Genomic DNA, 22,592 nt, shown 5'->3' with positions numbered 1-22,592 from the left:
GTGAGGATCCTGACACATAAAACTCGGTTAATAATTTCAACTGAAAAACCCTACTGTCAAAGGACATTCGTTTGAAGACTTGTTTTTCCACATCACCTATCATGGGCAAGAAAGTGGCCATCGTGGGAGCTGGAGTCAGTGGCTTGGCCGCAATACGGTGCTGTCTGGAGGAAGGGCTGGACCCCATCTGCTTTGAAAGGAGCAATGATGTTGGAGGCCTATGGAACTTCTCGGTAAGTGGTACGTCTCTAGGACAGGAGAGGTAGAAAGACGATTTCCATTGCAAATCACACCTGATTGGTTCTCTTTCACACCTGAAAGCCATATTGCAAAAGCCCCAGGTCTGGAAAGGCAAGTCTTATTTTTCCTATCACACTAACATTTTATTAATATTACTAACATGTAATATTGGTCCACTCAAAACTACTTCATACCAACAGGGCTGAGCTTAGTGAACCTTAAAGGATGTCCTCAAAGAAAGCCAGTAACTGTGATGTGATCCTAGTCTCTAGCCCATCTACCATACCATGACCTGTCTCGTGGAGTCCTATTCTCCAAGCTGATGGAGAGCTAATGTCAGTAAATAGCTAAAAATAATATGCAGCCACCTTCTTGCAAAGATGCTTGCAGAGACTCTATCCTTTATTCCTCTTAAATAGCAACAAAACCATTTTAAAATACCTGGACTAGAATTGAATTCTGAGCTGTTTCCAACTCAGGTTTCCTAGGCCGATAGATCCCAGGCAGTTGACTACCACACTCTGGAGCTCAAGAACTCATCAGTCAAATACAGAGATTAAAAATTAGCTTGCTTCTAACATGCCTTGTAATGCAAAAGGATATAATTTAATGACTAACTTTGTCTCTCTGGGCAGTTATAAATTATTATAAATCATCTAATAACAATATTGTGGTTATTAGATTGTCAATTCTAAATCTGAAGAGAAAAAATATAATCTTTGCTATCTAGTTTTAAAAAACACTATAGTCATGAAATGTTTGTTATAAACATAGCATTTAAGTTTCCAAAGCCAAGAATGGTACTCTGGAATTGCATTATATAAAGATCTATTTCTTTATGACTTGGGAGCACTTCTAGCTTTCCTGTCTTAAATTTTCCAACGTGACTCCAGGTAAGTGATATGTATTTTCTGGATCAAAGATAGTATATCCATGACACTTGTCTAATAACCATCATCTTCTGTCTTGGTCTCAGTTTTTGCCCACCTAAAAAAAAATATTTCCCTAATAGGGAATTTAGTACTCATTTAGGATTCACCTCACGAGATTTTTCTGTAGTTTTTGGTCCCATTAAATGAAATATGTGGTCATAGATTTTTATCTTCAACTCTGGAAAGGAGTTTTTAGAGAATTCCATTTTCTTTGTATTTCCCCAGACAAGTGTTATCAGCTTAAATTAAATCATAATATAACTGTCTACAGTCTCATCAATAAGAGCTGAATGCTACATGAACCATTGAATGTGCCTGGGTTTTGCTAGCAAGTAGGATGACATAATTATTACACATTAGTGGCTTCTAGTCTACTAATGAGGGGTGTCATAACTTAAGTCCATAATCCTTTAATATCAAATAGGCAAGAACTCATTTGATAGCAAGACCTTTCATGAGGTAATGTTGAGTGTAGTCTGACCATGAAGTATATGATAAAGCCTGTCTATAGAGTAACTGAGTATATTCTAAGAGGCACTTTAGCTATCAGACTATTAAAACAGTGAACCTCAAGAAATTGAGATTTCTGCAGGATCTCAAGTTGAGAGGAGAAATGCCTGGACCATTCAGGGAGAAAGCTCCTCTCTAGAAGAAAGAGATTTACAGCCTTTCAGAGATGATGCATTATTGGTGGGTGGGAACATGCCTTGACCTGGACTCCTTAAATGTGTGTATCATCAGGTCTCTATTTAAACATCATTCTCATTTTAGGACCCTGGAGATAAACTGGAGTGGAAGGGAAACTGGATCTCTTTGTTCATTTTCCCAATGGTCACATTAAATAAATTCTCCTTTTATGGTTTTTGCTATTAATTTGGCTGTCCTAAGTGGCTTATTGAGGATGAATAAACAAACCTGGCTTCTTGGGACACAAACTATGACGTGAAGTCTAGTAACAGTGAAATCAATAACATGAACCCAAATTGTCGTATGGCTAATTCCCACTTTTATTCTATCCTGAAGAAATTTTATCCTGTTTGATTATAGGTAACTATCCCAGACCTCACCAGGAGACTATGGATCATAACTCAATTCTGTACATATTCTATAAACCATGCGGCCCTAAGTATCTCAAACTAAAGCTGCTAGTAAGATAGCCTTTGATTCTTGTCAACTCAGTGGATAAAAGCCACTCAAATCTTAGTGAGTCAGAAGAAAACCCTGCAGGAGGTCCTCAAAGGAAGTAGATCTTTATGTAATGCAATTCCAGAGTACCATTCCTTTCATGGTCTGTGAATGGTGCCCCATGTTATGTAAGTGCCCTGGCAGTGAGCCAATACCAGCATCGTAAGAAAAATTAGCAAAAAGAAAGAAAAAAGAAAAATCAACAATCCATAAAAGGTACACAGGAGGTACTGGATCTTCTGCATCCAAGAAAGAATCTATGTGTTAGCCATGATCACCACCTCAGGAAGTTGATGTAATGAAGCAAAGCATGATAGACTCTGCTCGTGCACAAGGTAGAATGTCTCTTTTCCATCAGGTTATGTATATAAGCAAAATTCTACCCAGAATGCCCCATGAGGGGTAATATATTCAAATACTTGAAACTTTAGTTTCCTCCACTCATCCCCAATCCGTCTTTCTTTTCTAAGAAAAGTTGCTTTTGCATGATGTATGCTCAGACAGGAATTTTGGAAAATTGTGTTATATAAGTCTTCATCTCTGTGAGTTCCTGCTGGGGCAGAAGGTGTGGCGGAAGACAGAAACCTGATCACTCTGAACTTTTCACTGTGTGCTTTTTTTCTAAGAAATGGAAACCAAATGGGATTTAAAGACTAGCAGACTAAATGTGAGTGAGCTTCAAGTTTCACACATTCATACAGGACATCATGTCCTCAAAAGATTTGGTTATTTGACGATAAGAAATTTCTCCCATCTAAGTACTAACCAGGCTTGACCCTTGAACTTGCACTTGAACTTTGGTGCATTCAGAGTGGTATGGCTGCAACTGGCCTAGTGAAGATGAAGATACTCCGAGCCACTTGTATCCTCAGTCTACCGGACTATGGACAATAGACATCCAAAATGGAAATTTCTCCCAGAAATCTCATGCTGGGAGATGAAAAATACTTGAAGCCTTTGTTCCTTTAAAAAGAGACTTAGTAGTACCGACTATTTCTAACACTTGCTAGGCCCCCTTACATGATGAAACTAGGACCTAGACATTGATGGGTCAACGATGGGCAGGACACCACTTTTTCCTGGACTGCTTAGATGTGCATATCCCTGGTCCTCCATCTAAACTTTAATCTCTCTTCAGAAGATCTCATTGTCCTTCTTCCCAGTGGCCACACTAAGTCTCCTTTTTCTGCCTTTTACTGTGAATTTGACTGTTTCAATCGGCTTCTTGAGAACAGGTGGCTGAACTTGAATTTTTGGAGTACAGATTACAGTCCCAACTTTGGTAACACAGTCAAACATAGCAACAGAAATTTTCTCAACAAACAAGCAGTAGATTAGCATCATTTTGGGCTGAAAAAAAAAAAGAAAACAAAAATGTCAGAATAATCTGAGTTTATCTTTTTCACACACTAATGCAGCATCTACTCATCAGACACATCCTGAATAAATAGAGTACTGTGTTAGGCATAGTTTCAAATAATAAGTACACTAGGAAACCAGTGTTTTAAATTACTTCTTTATTTTTAAGAATGTCATGCCTGTACACAACAAAATATGATCATATGTACTTCCCATTTCTCCCTTCAGTGCCCTTCTCTAGTTCATGCCTTTGTAAAAAGGTAACCCACTAAGCCATTAGCACTGGTGGGGCATTCACCAGAGAAGACTGCTCGGCCATGGGTTTAAGGCAATAGAATGTCTTTGTCAGTCAACCAGCCTTCGACTACACTGGGAGTTTGGGATGCCAGTGAAGCACTGAGTCCTTCTCAGGGTGAGCTTTTAAGCCCAAAAGCCATGTTCTGGGTTGACATACTTCAGTTAACAAAATCAGTTAGCCCGAAGCAGAACTACAGAAGCTAAAATACAAGGTTAATACATTTTGAGACTTTTCTAGAACTATACGAATTTCAGTGGATTTAGTCTTTGTTTTGGTTTTGGCAGATGGTGTTGTCTACATGCTGAGTTTTACAATCTGAAAGGTACTTCCATCACGGAGTCAGTTGTGCTAAGGCCTTGGGACCTACTAAGGTCTGGGGCCCTGTTAGAATACATCCAATGGTGTGAGGCCATTCGCTGAAACATGAGAAACCTACCAGTGGCCATAGAAATTAAAGTAACTGTGTTGTAAGCAACTGTGCACTTAGGGCAATAAGGACAACAGAAGTTGTGGATGCAATAATGATTGACAGGTAATGAGAGGAAGAAAAAGAAAGCAAGTTTAGGGAGCAACTTTGGAACTAGAGTTGAGGAATTGGTTTACACGAACAGACATTCAAAAATAAGCAAAGATGAAATATGAGAGGCAATAAAGGCAGACTTAAAGAGAACATTCTAGAATGTGACTCTGGCCTTGTCCTTAAGACACTTATGACCTAAAGCAAGAGGGGGAGAAACTGAAGCTCTAGACAGAACAGCAATGTGTTGATAATGCAACCCACAGCCCTTGAACCCTAGTTCTAGGAGGTGAACCCTCAGCCTGAGGCAGAGTTGGAGCCTAATTCCCTCCTAACGGGTTCAAACCACCTCACGCATCGAATAAATGAAAAGGCATGCTTTTTGAAGCAAACATCTGTTGTTATATACTTCCCTTACTTGAAGAACAGTGTTTGAAGAAAATTCCAAACTTCCATATTTGAGTTAGTTAGAATCAAGAGGTGGGTGTAGGAGAACGCATGGACTTACTTGATCTGAAAATAATCGCAGGCCACATCACCTCTTTTACTGAGCAGAGTCTTACATTTTTAACCAGGCCCTGGTCCACAACTAAGCTCGCCCTCCTCTCAATGGGCAGCTGAGAAATGCCCTTCCCTCCTCACCTCACAACTAGCAATAGGCAGCACTCTGAGTGAAGACAGTGGCTTGGACCCCACAACCTGTCAGACAGGAACCTTCACCCTTTCTCTGACCTCCACAAATATTTATAAGCAAGTCTTTTAAAAGATTTTAAAAATTTCAAACCTCTAAATTTTGAGAAATGTGGCAACCATGGGTAGAGAAAAGGAACATTCTCAACTTGAAAGGAGACACCCACCAACGCCTCAGGCTAAACTTCTCTCCCAGAGACACAGGCCTCCAGATTCTTTCTAGATCTTTCCATCTTCGTCTTCCAGGGACTAGCCAGGGTAAGAGAGAGATGGGTATCTTAAATCCAGCAACATGATACTGTGTCCCTCTCCTCTGTTACATAAGAATTCCTTCCTTCAGGCCTTGGGAACATAGAGGCTGCCAGCTTTGAAATCTGTTTTCAAGGCAGCACCCTGTGTACACTTTTATCCTGTCCACACAAGAGAGAGGAAATGTTTATTTTCAATTTAGCTTCCGACTGCTTCTCACCAAGAAGCCACTTTTCAATTACACAGTGGCTCTAAAATCGAATGCCAAGAAGTGACACATGTTCTAAGTCCTGTCGCTTTCCTGTGTGTGTGAGGAGGGGGGGGACAGGGTGAGGGAGTGAGTGGTGTAATGGGCTGTGTGTGTGTGTGTGTGATGTGTGTATGTGGTGTATGTGTGTATTGTGTGGGGGGGATGTGTGTGTGTGTGTGTGGTATGTGTGTGTAGTATATATGTATGTAATGTGGGGGGAAGGGTGTGGATGTGTGTGTGGTGTGTGGTGTTTGTGTGTGTGTGTGATGTGTGTGTGTGGTGTGTGTGTGTAATATGGGGGAGGGTGTGTGTGTGTGTGTGTGTGTGTGGTATGTGTGTGGTACGTTTGTGTGTGCAGTACTTGTGTGTGTAATGTGTGTTTGTGTTTGTAGTATGTGTATGTGGGGGTATGGTATATATATATGTGTATATGTGTGTGTGTGTATGATATGTGTATGGTATGTTTGTGTATGTGTGTATGGCGCTTCTATGTGTGATGTGTGTTTGTGTAGTTTGTGTGTGTGTGTGTGTGTGTGTGTGTGTGTGTGTGTGTGTGTAGAGTGAATCCCACAGTTGATGAGTTAAAGGCCCCTCAAGCACATAGTTCATTTACAGCAGAGCAAAGTTTCCCAAACTGTGAAATCAGCCCCACTAGGTCCCTCTGCAAATTCTTAGAAATGCAAATTCTCAGATCATGCATCAGAGGCAGGAATCCGGAATTGTGGAAATGAACTGAATTCTCCGGTTGGAGGAAATTTCTGGTGATCCTGACTGTATCAAAGTGGACAAACCACTTTGGATAAAAGTGTGGGCTTTGTCCCCAGCAGAGAGGGTGCTGACACCCGTGTAGGAACCACGTGAGAGAAAAGCCACACACTGCTGGGACTGTTGAATCCTTGTTGGTTTTTGTAAGGTGAGCACGATATCAGAACCAGTGACAACACAAGAAAAAAAAGAAGGAAAATGCCGAGAGACTACAGAAGAACTGACACTGGGTTAATTGGGTGAGGGAAGTTAATATAGAAACGGATCAGTTCTATGCAGTCCTATGTAAAGGGCTTCCTATCCTGTCTGATAAAAGGAACTATGCTTTTCATATAATTTTTTACTTAAAAACATCAGACGGTACATTCTGTCTGATTGTACTGGGGCTTCCTTCCCCCCCAACTCCTCTCAAATCCTTTGCACCTCCTTATCTATCCAACTCTATAACCTCTTTCGTTCTATCTTTCTTCCTTCCTTGATTTCTTTCTTTTGTCCTTTCATTCTCTTTAGAAAGCAAAAGGGCAAAAAATACAAGGTTAAAAAAAAAAGAAGAAGCAAGTCAGGCAGTGGTGGCACATGCTTTAATCCCAGCACTTGGGAGGCAGAGGCAGGCAGATTTCTGAGTTCGAGGCCAGCCTGGGCTACAGAGTGAGTTCCAGGACAGCCAGGGCTATATAAAGAAACCATATCTTGAAAAAAAAACAAAAACAAAAAACAAAAACAAAACAAAAAAGAAGAAGCAAATGCATAAACAGGAACAAAATGCATAAAAACACAAAATTAGAAACCATAATACAGGCAAAAAACCAGAAAGGTAGGTAGGTAGGTAGGTAGGTAGGTAGGTTGATAGGTAAATAGACTGATTGATCTCTACCAAAAAAACCACTGAGTTTTTTTGTTTTGACCATCTACTACTTGACATGAGAAATGACATGTGTGGTTAGTATACCCAATGAGATGGCATTGAAGAAAAGTAATAAATAAGAGAACTCTTAATTTTTTAATATTAAAAGGGTTTTGATCAATCAAGACTTGAGTATTCTCAGAAAATAGTACCACTCTTGGCTTGTTTTTACAGTTTTGTTATTCTTCCTAGAATCACGTGGAGGAAGGAAGAGCCAGCATTTACCAGTCAGTCTTCACCAACTCTTCCAAAGAAATGATGTGTTTTCCAGACTTCCCCTATCCTGATGATTTCCCAAACTACATGCACCACAGCAAGCTCCAAGAATACATCAAGTCATTTGCTCAGAAGAAGGATCTTCTGAGATATATACAGTTTGAGGTAAGACCTGTACCCAGTACCACTAGTGTTATATGAGTGTCAGGGAAGATGGAAGGACAGAACACCAAACCCAGTATACCAAGTGTTTTGAGCCTCACAAGTCAGTAGTTCTGTTAGACTGTAAAACATTTATGCATTTTCATCACCACCCCTGCAAGTCTCTGAAATCTTTTAAATACATTAGATTCAAAGTTCTTAGGTCCATCAGTTCTCAACCTTCCTAATGCTGTGACCCTTTAATGTAGTTCCTCATGTTGTGGTGATGCCCAATCATAAAAGTATGCTTGTTGTTACTTCATAACTGTAATTTTGCTACTGTTATGAATCATACTGTAAACATCTGACCTGCATGATATCTGATATGTGATTTCCAGCTCCCCCCCCCCGAGGGGGGTGAGAACCACTGCTTTAGAAGATGATGGAGACAGATAACCTATGACAGCCAAGTCCCCACCCTCATTGCTTCAAGCTTGGTAAATAATCCAAAATTCTTTAGTCTATATTTAGACTCCTGTGAGTTCAATATCCATGAGTTATACACTGTCCAAGCAAATGTAGCATTTGTTAGATCTTGGCATACTTTTTGGTCTACTATAATGGGTTCTTGCATCTCTACCTCCCATATCCACCCCATCCCCTTCTACCCTATAACACTAGGCAGGGGAAACAGAAGGTTAGAGAGGAAAGGGGGTGTAGCTCTCTTTAGTCTACTTCCTGATGATTAGGGGCGTTGAGTTCCTAGGGGCAGGTCAGGATATCCAACTTCTTCTCCTCCTCTTTTTGCCCATGACCTCTTGAGAAACTGCAACAACAGCAACCAGGGTCAGCAAGGGGAGCACCCAGGGAAACAGCGGCCTCCCTAGGCCCTCTCAGAGACCTCATGTTTATACACCTTCCCTCTAAACTATCTCCATCTGGCAAAAATCATGTCCCTCCTAGAGCATAAGACAATCCTAGTTAGCAGCTGTAGACAATTGGAAGCAGCCCCATATCCCATCGCACACCTAGGATTAAAACAAAAGCATATTCACATAACATAACTGGGATCTTAAAGAAACCAAAACTCTCACTACAATTAGAAATTATGACATTATGAAAAGAGTAGCAATTTAAATGACCCCTGTCTTTACTTACTTAAACCATTATATTTCTTCTTAATGAGTCTTGGAAGTTTTATGAAATACAGTCATTATTTCTGTAACTGGCAATAGTAATGTTCTATATTTGATAACCCTGTCTTAATTAGTATTAAATAAAAGGTTCACACATTCATATAATGAAGGCAACATTCAATAAATTTATGACTTGAGGCTGTATTTGCATAATTATTTTCCTTCGAGTAGTTCCAAATATAGTTAAAATTAAATTTTCCAGCTATTGTTTTTGAAACTTTTTAATGAGAAAACAAACAAGGTTTATTGAGAAGCACAGAAACAGCTTCCTGAAGCTGGAGAGGACTCACAACAGAGTTTCCCTAGATGTTCTTTTATTACATTTATCTACTTATTCTATTCCTTCATTTGTGGAATTATGAATGCCATAGACTGGCTTGATATATGGCAGTAATACCCACCAACATTAATCAAGTTCCTGATAATGTGCTTATACCATGCTATTGTTATATGGAAAGGCAGGAAGGAAGAAAGGAAGGAAGGAAGGAAGGAAGGAAGGGAGGGAGGAAGGAAAGGAGGGAGGAAGGAAGGGAGGGAGGAAGCAAAGAAGGGAGGGAAGGAGGAAAGGAGGAAGGGAGAGAAGGGAAGGAGGGAAGGAAAAGAGAGGTAGGTAGAGGGTGGAAGGATGGCCCAGTGGCTCTTATAGAAGACCTCAGTTCTGTTTCCACCACTACATCAGTCAGCTCATAACCACCCTTAACTCCAATTATAGGGGAATCCAATGCCTCTGGCCTCCACAGACACCCACACATATCCCAACCATACACAGGGCAGGACAGTGGAGTAGAGGGATGGAGAGAGGGAGGGAGGGTGTAAGAGAACTAATTATAAAATAAATCCTTTTACACAGAAAAATAACCTTAATATTCTTCAAGAAGCCTATCATCTAAATGAAGATCAAAACTAATATTCAGAGAGTAACAAATGTAATAGTCACATAGAATGTAAATAAAAAGGACACTTTAAAACTGTGTAATCATGTTTTAAATTGTATTTTTATGTCATCAAAAGAATGCTATGAAAATCATAAGGCAAGTCAATATGTTGGGAAAAGAGAAGATGAAAATGTATTTGGAAAATGTTTTAGATAAGGGGATGGCATGAGAACAACTGATGGGAAACCCCTCTGCTTATCTGGAGAACACTAGACAGAGCTGACGAGGAAGGTCAGCTGTTATGATTAAGGTGAACCATGGAGATCCATAAGCCAGTGTATTCCGTAGCTTTAAAAATCGGGGGTTATTTTACAGCCATATAAATAATGGCTGAGATGGGTACAAATGGAGCTGGTCTGATGGTGCTAAAATGACGGTCACAAAAGTCAGCCTCATGCTTCTTACCCCATCAAGGTCACCTCCTAGTGCAGAACAGTTACTAGAACTTCTAGGCAAGAGAAAAATGGGAATGGATGGAAACCAAACCATGTTGGTTCCCTGCAGCATCAGCTCCCTTCTGAAAACTCTGGTGAAAAGCCTATGAAACATCTGCTTCTATCTCATAGGCCCCTGCTGTTACATGAGGGCCTGAAAGTGGATCCCATTGCCAGGTACATAGTCGCTCCAAACAAAATCAGGTTCTGTTAGTAAGAAAGAAATAGATGGACACCAGAATGGAAATTAGCAGTCTGTCCCAGAGGAGTCTGTGGAGACATTGGAAGGTTAAAAACAAATAAGAACATAATTATTCAGACTTCCGATCATAGAAAAGAGATAAGGAATTTGGGTGCCCTCAGCAGCAGAGTGCTTACCTAGCACATGTGAGGCCCCATGCTCAATCACCATGAATGAGACTGTGATGTATCAGAAATGACTTTGAGGCAGAAACACAGAATCAACTCAGTCTTGTCTAAAGTATACTCCTACAAGCAGGATGAAGTATGTAGCAAGTGGGTAACTGGGAGGCAGCCTAAGTATAAACTCTTGAAGCAGTCTTCATGGTTTTATGGGACCTTGAAGCAAAGCAGCATTTGAGATCATGGAACAAATAAAAGCAATATTATGTCTGAGATCAATGTTTATGTAGACATGAAGCTTAGGTAACATGGTGGTTGATGCCATTGTTCTAGGAGCTAGAAAAGTGAAAGGCAGCTTGGGAGAAAATAGAGGTAGGCCAATTATTGTTGGGGGTACACATACACTTCATTAGAAGAAGCACTATGGCTTTGCAGTTGGAACACTAAACTAGATAGCAGAGGAGGAACAAGATCAAATATCTATAGGCAAATGTGCTGTGGGATTTGCCTATATTTCTGAGGAGAATCTATACAGAGCACAAAAAGAGATCTAGGGTCAAACCTTGAGACACAGCTGTATTTCCTGAGCAAGTAGAAGATGAGGTCAGAGAAGGAGAAAGTGGGATCATTGTAGAGCAGATGTAAGCAAATAACATAAGTTTGCTCCATGGTACTAGGCATAAAAAATGTCCTAGTATCATTTATCCCACATCAACTTACCAGATGTTCAATAGTAAGTAACCCTTCAGGAGTAGTTTTCTGTGCAAGATTTGAAGACTCACTGAGAATGTACTCTGACCCCATATTGGTGCCTTTTTATATATTTTTCCATGACCAGGTCATCTTATATCATTATTTCCTCCATAGAAAAATACTGCAATACAGAAAGGAAGAATTCCACAAATAGAAGGAATTCTTCTTTTTCTCATTTTCTTACAGACCCTGGTTTCCGGTATAAAGAAATGTTCGAGCTTCTTGACCACTGGCCAATGGGTGGTTGTTACTGAAAAAGATGGCAAGCAAGAATCTGCGCTCTTTGACGCTGTGATGATCTGCTCAGGACATCATGTGTACCCCAACATGCCAACTGACTCTTTTCCTGGTAAGCTTGAAATATATAATAATTGGGGGACTTATGGGCAAATGCCTAGTGTTGAAGCATATCTTTGCATAATAATGGCATTTGAATTACCAGAAAAGTCAAAAGAAAATATGTTTATGTATAATGATATAAAAAACACAACAACTTATTCCCTAATCCCTGAAGTTGAAAGACTATACACAGTTCTTATGTCACTGGATCATACAAACATAAGTCCCAACACACATGGGGTCTCTGAACACTCATGTCCAAAAAATGTGTGATTCTGCCAGACAAATAAAGTAACAATTCTTATTTCATCTTCATTTACAATTTATAAGTGAATTTTAAGAATCTCAGTGTTGTGTGTGTAAGTGCATGAAAGAATGTATGTTCTGATGTGTACATGTATGTACATGAATGTGTATTGTGTGCATGACTGTGTGTGTATGTGTGTGAGTGTGTGTGAGTATGTGTGTGTGTATGTGTGAGTGTGTGTATGTGTATGTGAATGTATTGTGTGTGAGTATGTGTGTATGTGAGTGTGTGTGTGTATGTGTGAGTGTGTGTATGTGTATGTGAATGTATTGTGTGTGAGTATGTGTGTATGTGAGTGTGTGTGAGTGTGTGTGTATGTGTGTGAGTGTGTATGTGAGTGTGTGTGTGAGTATATGTGTGTATGAGTATGTGTGTGTGAGTGTGTGTGAGTGTGTATGTGAGTATGTGTGTGAATATGTGTGTATGAGAGTTTGTGTGTATGTATGTGTGTGAGTGTGTGTGTGTGTATGTGAGTATGTGTGTGAATGTATGTGTGTATGAGTTTGTGTGTATGTGTGTGTGTGTATGTGTGTAGTAATTGTTGTGGTGGGTGTGGTTATGGTTGTGATTGTAGCAGCAGCAGCACATTCAGATGCTGACTTAGTTCAATTTTCTATTGCTATGATAAAACATTGACCAAAACCACCTCAAGATGTAAAGGGTTTACTTCAGTATATAGTTTATAGTCCTCTATGGAGTGAAATGAAGGCAGGAACCTGTAGACACAAACTAAAACAGAGATCATGGAGGAATACTGTTCATTGGCTTGCTCCTCATACCTCATTCAGCTTGCTTTTTATATACAATCCAGAGCCACTTGCCTTGCAGTGTCACGGCCCACTGTGGGCTGGGCCCTCGCACATCAGTCATTAACCAAGAAAATGTTCCACAAGCTTGCCTATAGTCCAATCTGATGGAGGCATTTTTTCAACTGAAACTCGCTCTTCCCATATGAACCTAGCTTGAATTAAGTTCACAAAAAAAGGAAGAGGAGGAGGAGGAGAGACAGAAAGAGAGAGACAGAGACAGAGACAAAAAGACAGAGAGACAGAGGAAACAAACCTACCTTAATCATAACAGTTGCCATCCAGGAATGACAAAGATCAAAGAAAATAAATATACGCGAAATCTTCCTGCCCTCTATCCCATTTTTCTTCCTTTCTTCTTTGCTCCATTCTTCTTCCAATCCTCACTGTCTCCCTCCCTCCTCCTTCCTTCCTTCCTTTTTGCCAAAGTGGTAGTAGTTCATGAAGACTAGGTTAAAACATTAATAGGTAGCATGTTTTATGCCATGTGCATATGGAGTCAATATGGCCAGGCCAAACTCCTTATTGCCCTTAAGTTCTTTGTCCCAATTTCTTTTTTCCTTTTTTTTAAAAAAAAAAACATGGATTCTTGGGATCAATGTAGGTCCCCATGCTTGCAAGTTGAGCACTTTTCTTAAAAAGCAAACACTGGCAATAGCCCTTAGGTAGTATTTAATAAATTATTACTCTTATTGTTGTTGTATTTATTTATTATTAAAATGGAAATCATAACATTTTAAAGATTTTAAGATCCCCAGAAATATTATTTAGGAGTTTATTGGCAACATTTACTAAGTGGCTAAGTGTATTTCAATTATGGGAAAATTTTTTTAATGTGTGAAAAACTGAGTCTTCACATTTTTGAAACTCAACTTAGGCCTAGAGCACTTCCAAGGCAAGTGCCTGCACAGTCGGGATTACAAGGGCCCAGGAGCTTTCCAGGGAAAGAAAGTCCTTGTGATTGGCCTGGGGAACTCAGCATCCGACATTGCTGTTGAACTCAGTCGTCTGGCTACACAGGTATGTGACATACAGGGTTTAGGAGGTAAAACTAGGATAGAAATATGCCATTAGGTCAGCACTGGAGGCTTGGGTTTCCAAGCACACTGCCTGTTTTATGAAACTGTTCAATCATGAGAATTTGAGTGAGCCATTCACCCAGAAAGGGGAGCCAGTGTCTTCCTTACTATGAAAAAGTTTGCTCTGATAAAATGGAGGCAAATATCTGAGTGTGTGTAGAAGGGAGTACGTGAACATTTATTTTTTATTCTAATTTTATATTCTAATAACTTTCAAATCGTTTCAGTTCTCAGTCAGGCTCCATCTTTATTTAACAACGTTTCTTCCCACCTACCACGTGGAAGGCCCTACACACTAGTAAACGAGGTTTACTTAGCACGGCAGCTCTGGAGCACCCCATGATCTGGCTTTTACCACTCCCTCCTTCAGAAGCAAGGACTCAGCAAATGCTGGGCACTATTGTGTGTCAGATCTCTGTTAAGCTAAAATTACAGATATGAGTTAGACTAGATCATGACCTTAATGAACAATCAGTGGGTGGGGGTGCGGCAACAGGTGCAGGAGCCATCTACAAAGGAAGCACTGAGTCTCCTGGTGGAATTAGGTGTGGCAGCAACACCTCCAAGAACTGAGCTCTGACTTAACCTAAGCGAAGTCAAGCAAGATTTCCATGGGACTCAAGTTGCTGCAACTAGTAAATCCTGAAGAAGCTCAGCATGTTTTTAAGCAAGCAGATGCTAAGTAAACTAATTCCCAAATAAACATAAAGAAATCTTTGGTTGTTGGGTTTATCAGAAAGATAGTAAACATACCAGCAATTAACCTGGCAGGTTGAGATAGCTTCCATGGCTTGGGATGAACAGACATCCTGTGTGCATGTGCAGGGAAGACTAGAAAAGGTGAGGAGGGACAGAGGCCAACATTAAATCTTTGGCATCCCCTCAATTTAGTTCCAGCTACCTGTTTAGCTCCATTTCCCTAACTCAGCCCAGCCTCTTCTACTATCCAGTGCCACTAGAGCTAGCTAAGATGACTAGTCTCTACCTAACTGGCCATCTTACTCTCTGAGCACATAAAAATTAAAACAAGCACAGTTGGCTATACAAGCCTCATATACCAGGTGCTGTGCTTATAATTCATTGAACAGTTCTACATCAGTCTTTTGGAGTGGTGAGAGAGGACTCTTGCCTCCCCTTAGATGTGAATATGGCATGTTCATCTAGACTCATTTCTTAGAAATGATGTTCTAAATGGATACTAAAATGTTCCTAAAAGGATACTCAAGGGAACGTATAGATACGCCTCTAAAGAACTCTGTCATGTTTACTTGTTTGTCACAGAAGAATGCTGAGATCTGTACCGCCTCTCTCCACCAGGTCATTATCAGCACCAGAAGTGGTTCCTGGGTCATGAGTCGGGTTTGGAATGATGGGTATCCTTGGGATATGGTATATGTGACCCGATTCGCATCCTTCCTCCGGAATATCCTTCCTTCTTTTGTCTCTGACTGGTTATATGTCAAGAAGATGAACACATGGTTTAAACATGAGAACTATGGCCTGATGCCTTTAAATGGGTATGATAAATAATATATATTTTCCATTCGATCTAGGAGTGTACCGGTTTGAATTGTTTACTTCTACATGGTCCTTCCTTTAGTTATCTCATTGATCTAATGGGATTAAATTAAGAATTTTGCAGGTGACACAGTTTAAACCACAGATCATGTGCAGGTTAGAGATTAGTGGAGAAATGTATGTGGATATGCAAAGTAGGGGTGGATTAGGTAAACAGATCATCCCGATAAGCAGAATCCATTTAGCTATAACCTATTGCCCAGAACTTAAAGGACTGAACAACCTAGAACTGGATTTTTTTTTAAATATATCATGATTATAGGTAAGTAAGGACACTAATAACAACATCTACTTCTGAAGATAGTAATATTTAAAAAAATAAATGTACATTTATAACTTACTTTGTAAATTATAAAGACTTAAAAGTATGTGTTCTTCTTGGTCTCGGATCACCTGATGTGCCTTGAAGGACTAGCTGCCAAAGCGCTCTCAGTCAATGTGTCTCAGCACACAGGACAAGAGTGAGCACTCCTTCCCACATCCTGCACACTTCGGAGGGCTGGCTCTCAGTCAATGTGTCTCAGCACGTAGAACAAGAGTGAGCACTCCTCCCCACGTCCTGCACATTTCGGAGGGCTGGCTCTCAGTCAATGTGTCTCAGCACGTAGGACAAGAGTGAGCACTCCTCCCCACATCATGAACACTTCAGAGGGCCATCAGGAGGCTGGAAATGTGTAAAGCAATGGAGCTCACTTGAACTGGTGAGACCTGTAAAATTAGTACAATTCATTTATTTACTTCTTCTGCAGATAGCATCCAACACACCCTAATTAGGGAAGCATTGGAGATAGAAAACTCAGTACAGCTAAATATTTGGTAGATAAATGTTTCACAATGAGATTTTTCCCTTCTGGCCTATGCTAGCCAAAGATTCCATTTGTTTAGAGAAACGTACTAAGAAAAAGTGAAGAGGAACTGTAAATCGGAATACCAAATGCCAGGTTTAAAGAGCCGGAGCCTCCTTCCAAGGCACTTATCCTACCCAGATTTAAGGACTGCTCTGACTCTCAAGAAAAAGTAATGTTGTTTAATATACTTAGAGTTTTGTTTAACATAATAAAAGTTCCAAAATTTGATCCAATCAAAATGGTTTTATCTTACAAGAGTAACTACAAATGTACTGGGGTTTCACCACTTAGAAAAAAAAAATTGTTTTGGAAAACCACTCCTACTCAGAACTAAGCTCCCTCGTTGAAAGGGTTCCAGGGCCCTAAATTGCAACTGACACCTTTTTGTTCCTCCCTTGGTTGAGAAGAGAAGAAAGAAAACAGGTGTAACTGTGATCTACTTGTTAGTTACCTTATAAGGCAAAGAGAAAAGAGACAGAGTTACAGAGGGGGGATAACAGTATAGAAATACAAAAGTAAACACCAATACAAACAGAAATACAAAAAAAAAAAAATGCTGCTTTTTACGCATGTGAGCTACTTAGAGAAAATTCCAAAATCTCTAAAGGGAACTTAAGTTAACATGAAGTACATTTCATAAAAAATTTTACTGTCAGAATTTTGGCAAAATACAGTATCAAAGGTGATTTGTTTCCTTGTGAACACAAAGAACTCGGTGGAAGAAGACCAGGCAGGGTGGTAAGATTGGTAAGCTCATCACCAATCTGATTTTTGCCATTAACAAGGCCTTCAAGCTATAATAGTAGTTAACATGCAATGTTCTCGAAGGTGTTGGCTATTATTTTAGTAGCTAGTCATCCAGTGATAATATCTCTGTGAGGACAATTCTGTCATTATCCCTTTTATACACACAGAGAAACAAATGTAGAACAACACCAGTTGATAATAGTTATAGCTAGGAATAAACCCATGATGTCTAGCTTTAGAATTTGTATTATTAACTAGTTGTCTATCTATAATTAGTCTATATTGTCATCTATTTGGAGAGTCTCCAAAGAGCATAAATACGCACAATCTAATCTTAAGTTTCAAAGGGCAACAAGAAAATTTCAGGGATAAATTCTTAGAAATATTCACAAATGGGAAAGGAATTTCCACCTGAGAACCACCTATACAGGCCCTTGTGTTGGTGCTGAACTGACCAAATCTAGGTGCAATGGAATAAGCTGTTATGGGGATTGCATGGAAATGACTCTTACGCTTATGGTGCCTGCCTTTCTCATCTGCACAGCCCCCTCAGGAAAGAGCCCGTGTTCAATGATGAGCTCCCAGCCCGCATCCTCTGTGGCACTGTGTCCATCAAGCCCATGGTGACCAAGTTCACAGAGACCTCCGCTGTGTTTGAGGATGGGACCGTGTTTGAGGCCATTGACTGCATCATCTTCGCCACAGGCTATGGCTATGCCTACCCCTTCCTGGATGAGTCCATCATCAAAAGCAGAAACAATGAGGTCACCTTGTACAAAGGCATCTTCCCTCCGCAACTAGAGAAACCAACCATGGCAGTGATTGGCCTGGTCCAGTCCCTGGGTGCTGCCATCCCCACCGCTGACCTCCAGGCACGCTGGGCTGCTAAAGTGTTTACAAGTATGTGGGTCACTTTGTGTTTCATTCACTAAGGCAATAATTTCCTGCTCTAAGCTGATGACTGTACTGGGGATCCATTGGGAACAAAACAGACATGCAACTTGACCTCATAGATGGGAATGGAATGAGTAGAGGACATTACAGCTGGAGATGTTTCAGGGTGTTGTAATGAGGAAAATTGGCCTGGAATGTATTTATTCCATCTAAAACAACATAAGTAAAGCCTTAATATGAGGAATCACTCTGAATGGATGAAGAACCAGAAACTTTTTTTTTAAATAAAAGGCAGGGAGTGAGAAGAAATGATGAGAGAAACAAAGACCTGGAGGAGCTTCATAAGCTGAATCAAAGAACTTGACCTTCTGACAATGAATTTGGGAGGGCGTTGCAAGGCTTTTTGTGAGATAAAGGAAACAGCTAGGTGACTGCAGAGATAAGGTACAAATACTTCCAGGGTGCTGGGGCCAGGGGTGGGCATGCTAGAGACCTAGTGTTACCTCTGTGCCAACCTCATGTGCCTCTCACACTGTTGAAAGACTCTATGTTCCCTTCCCTTTCTCCACTGTAGACCACATGGTCTCAAAGGGCTACAAGAACTTTATGTGGGGAACATACAGATTCCATGAAGAGAGGCAGTAACTCAATATAGTGATTTAATTGCTCCAATACTATTGACTGTCATGATTATGAAAAGTATCTTCTTATTCAATGTCTAAAAAAATTAAACAACATAAATATAACTCCCCTAACATAATGCTGACAAAAATCCATAATGGGGAAACTATAAAAATGAGGAAAAAATTCAATCATAAATGACTTTAAGCTTCCTAAAAGAAAAAATACTGTAGATATAAACACTTGTATTTCAAATATGCCATGAAGAATTTAAAAGAGTTCCATCATCAAATCTTGAATAAGGATGCTCACCTACAAAAAATGCTTCTATTGTTGTTTATTCTCAAAAGTGTGACCATGTGCCCAGAGACTGAAATTTTATGATATTTTTGCATACAGTTCATAAACCTTCAATAGTAACATGAAACAAAGGGCATCACTTATTCGTTTGACAAACATTCATAGAATATCTGCTGCATGTGGAGATCTGCCTTATCACTTACTTAGGTTACAACTCCAAATCAAGCAGAAAAAAAAAAATCTGGTCTCTCTCCCACTGGTGGAGTGTACAGCAAATAATAGAATAATAGCTATAGGGGGCCAATATGCAGAATCAGATGCTCACAGTGCCTAGGTGGTGTTCATGCACTGAAAATACCTTAGTAGCCTTCGTCCATTGTTACAGAGGTAAGCCACTCCCAAGTGATGATGTTTGCAAAGCAAGCTAAAGATTTTCTCCCATTCCCTATTAAACACCCAACTGAATGCTGACAGTGGAATTCTGGGCTTGCCTCCTCTCATTATCTACATCATTTGCTGTGGAGTTTAGTATCAACTATTGTTCCAGATTATTACTTGAGGGATACCTTAATAGAAGGATATAGACAAGAAGTATGAACATGATTACCCCATTCCATGGCTGAGGGCCAGGCTCTTCATGATGTTACATAAACCATCATGAAGGTTGGGTGACTTAAGGCTACAAACATCTCTGCTGTGATTCTTACACACAGACCAGCTCTTCCACCCCACACGTGTACTCACCTCTTGGGTCTCTGTATTTGTGAATTGTCATTTGTCAAATGACACCAAAGAGAGTTTTTCCTTAAGACAAAACTTTTTATTAAATAAGATCGCGTTTTTATAATGAACTCACAAATAAAAACTTCATGCAGCTAAGTTAAGGTGCACTCAAAGACCTTTATAGCAATTTGTTTCATAAATGACGAATTCCATTCGGTGTGGTTATACAGGACTAACTCCATTGTCTTTTTTGGTGTTTCTCTCTACACACATTTTCCAGAGACATGCATCCTGCCAACTACAAATGAAATGATGGATGACATCGATGAGAAAATGGGCAAGAAACTCAAGTGGTAATCAATTACACTTGCTAATCCAATAAGTTCTAAGTTTTTCTTTATACATCGAAAACATCAGTAAGATCTTTAATGTTGCCAGCACTAACAGTTTGTTATTTTTTAATTCTGGCTATACCTGATCCACATTAGGTGGGAAAATACTTTCTTCCCCTGTCAACTTAAGAGAGAATGATTGTGCCCTCTGGGGAACATGTGAATTGAGGTCTGCAAGTAGAATTGGAAGCCAGAAGTTTCCTATAAGTAGAACCCCTGGGCACTGAATTCATCCTGTATCACAAAGCGCAGTATCGAAACCATGGAACAGTCTAGCTCAAATGTCCATAGTGATGAGGCTGAGAAATGAAGTCATGTCTTTTCCCAAAAGCACTGGATCTGGAAGAAAACTAGCTGACTGGAAATTGAGCAGCAGAATCCAAATTTGCCATTGATAAACCAGAATTAAAACTTAGGTTCAGTTCAACTACCTTAGCATATTCTGGAAAAAAAAGAGGCTTCACCGCCAAGTTCAATACATGCTTTCAAGCACAAGTAGAAAGGTCTTTATGTGGTTAGATTTGAATGTAGTTTTTCAGGTTAATTATTTCATAAAAAATTTCCTTTTAAATTACCTATCAAAATCAGATGAAAGTATAATTAGCCACCAAACCACTGTTGGATAAGTAAGTGATTGTGTAGGAGGTTTATTTCTTCTTTCCACCCTCCAACATAACGATCAGTGACTGTCTTGGGGTAGACATCAGCTCAGAAGTCTAGAGGAGAAAAGACAGGGAACCACAGTCCCCACTTACCCTCAGAATCCAAATCAGAGGGCAGCTCTTAGATGCGAATTGTTACCATGCGAATGGTAACAATTCCTTTAGAAGTAAATACAAATAAAAGAAGGGGAAAGACAGTTCCGATCACCAGTGACAATCTGTCCTTTAAGTCACACAAGGCCACACTCCATCTGAAAGGATGACATGATTCATCTTACTGCACTCTCCAGCATTCAAACTAGGCAAAATCCAAACTTCAAATAAGCCTAAGAGTCTAACCGGCAGACTGGGTACAATGTGCAAGAGACAGAAATTATAGAGTTAATGTTCTGTTTGCATCTATGACAGTCATTTTGCTTTTCTGTCCCCAGGTTTGGGCAGAGCCACACTCTGCAGACAGATTACATCACATATATGGATGAGCTGAGCTCCTTCATAGGAGCCAAGCCTAACATACCCTGGCTCTTCTTGACTGACCCCCAGCTGGCCCTGGAAGTGTACTTTGGCCCTTGTAGTCCATATCAGTTTCGATTGATGGGACCAGGGAAATGGGATGGAGCTAGAAATGCCATCCTGACCCAATGGAAGCGGACCGTGAAGCCAACCAGGACAAGGGCTGTTGGTGAAGCACAGAGACCACGGCACCTTTATGACTTGCTACGCATCCTTTTCTTCCCAGTGTTCTTCCTGGCTGTTTTGCTCACCTTTTATTAATAACAAAGTCTGCTGGGTGCCAGAGTCCAGCCTAGAAGTGTAATCACTTATGTATAATAAATAAACATATGTAGGCACACATAATCACCAATGGCCCTCCTTTCCTTCCAACAGATGTAAAATGCATCCTGGATCATTTGACTCAAAGGATAAATAAAATGGAAAATAACCACCTGTCTGTTTCTGATGAAAGTCTTTTCTTTAATAGGCTTTTCACATGTTGAATTAAAGTTTGGGTGTTTGAGATAAGCGGGGGGAGGAAATAGAAGGGAAGTTGCAAAGGCGTAAACATAGACTTTCAGGCTAGACAAAGTTTAATGAGTTTTGTAAGGGGGTTAGCTTATGTACTGTAGTATAGCGAGCAATGTGCTTTGCACAATAGTAAATGAAGTATTCGATAATAAATGAATAAAAGGAGATAGAATTGTACTAATATAACATCTTATGTGTAGCTCATGTAGCTTATGTATGTGACTCAGTGACAGAGTGCCTACCTGGCATACCCTGTATTTAATCCCAGAACTAGAGAAAATGAAAAACCATTCTGACTGTAAACTTCAAAACCAAGATGGCCTCATTGATGAATTCCATCAAAAAATTTGAGAAATCAAGGATACAAATTATGTTAAAAAAAATCAGAAAAGGCAAGAGGCATATTACTCTCTGATTAATTTTATGAGACTGTCATCACTCTGAAACCTAAATCAAAACCACAAAAAATTAAATCTAGATCAATAGCCCTCATACACATGTACACATATGAGCATTATTAATAAATGCAAAATAAAATTCAGCAGTATATAAACTGAACAGCATATCATCAAGTAAGACATTTCAGGAAGAGAATGCTAGCCTCATGGCTAATATAGTTCACCTTACAAATAAACTTAACTAAACTAAAAATGAGAAAACCATCTGAGCTAAGTAAGAAATCTTAGATGCAATGCCAAATGCAAAAACTCCATTAAAAATTATAACTTAGACTCCATCAAGATGGAAAACAATTTCAATATCCCCTTGGGGAAAATACTAAGTATATAAGTATCTTTGGCATTGATACTAATTTTACATATAATAAAAGCAAACTGAATATCA

At 39.8% G+C, this 22,592-nt stretch overlaps 1 protein-coding gene across 2 annotated transcripts; it reads left to right on the top strand.

The window, feature by feature from the left end:
* On the top strand, positions 1 to 21,669 carry LOC116070815 (putative dimethylaniline monooxygenase [N-oxide-forming] 6). 2 transcript variants are annotated; one of them, XM_031342264.1, is made up of 8 exons: positions 1 to 233; positions 7,582 to 7,770; positions 11,614 to 11,776; positions 13,757 to 13,899; positions 15,276 to 15,475; positions 17,676 to 18,031; positions 19,950 to 20,022; positions 21,155 to 21,669. In XM_031342264.1, exons 1-8 carry the CDS (start codon positions 102 to 104, stop codon positions 21,495 to 21,497), a joined length of 1,599 nt encoding a protein of 532 aa, XP_031198124.1. In that variant the 5' UTR covers positions 1 to 101; the 3' UTR covers positions 21,498 to 21,669. The 2 variants fall into 2 exon arrangements, with proteins under 2 accessions (XP_031198124.1, XP_031198116.1); XM_031342256.1 differs by having other exon boundaries at positions 11,542 to 11,776.
* Positions 21,670 to 22,592: the final 923 nt, after the last annotated feature.

The sequence above is a fragment of the Mastomys coucha genome, unplaced genomic scaffold, assembly GCF_008632895.1.
Source record: "Mastomys coucha isolate ucsf_1 unplaced genomic scaffold, UCSF_Mcou_1 pScaffold1, whole genome shotgun sequence".
NCBI lineage: Eukaryota > Metazoa > Chordata > Mammalia > Rodentia > Muridae > Mastomys > Mastomys coucha.
Note: the sequence above shows the minus strand (reverse complement) of the source record. Positions and strands in the feature narration are given on the sequence as shown.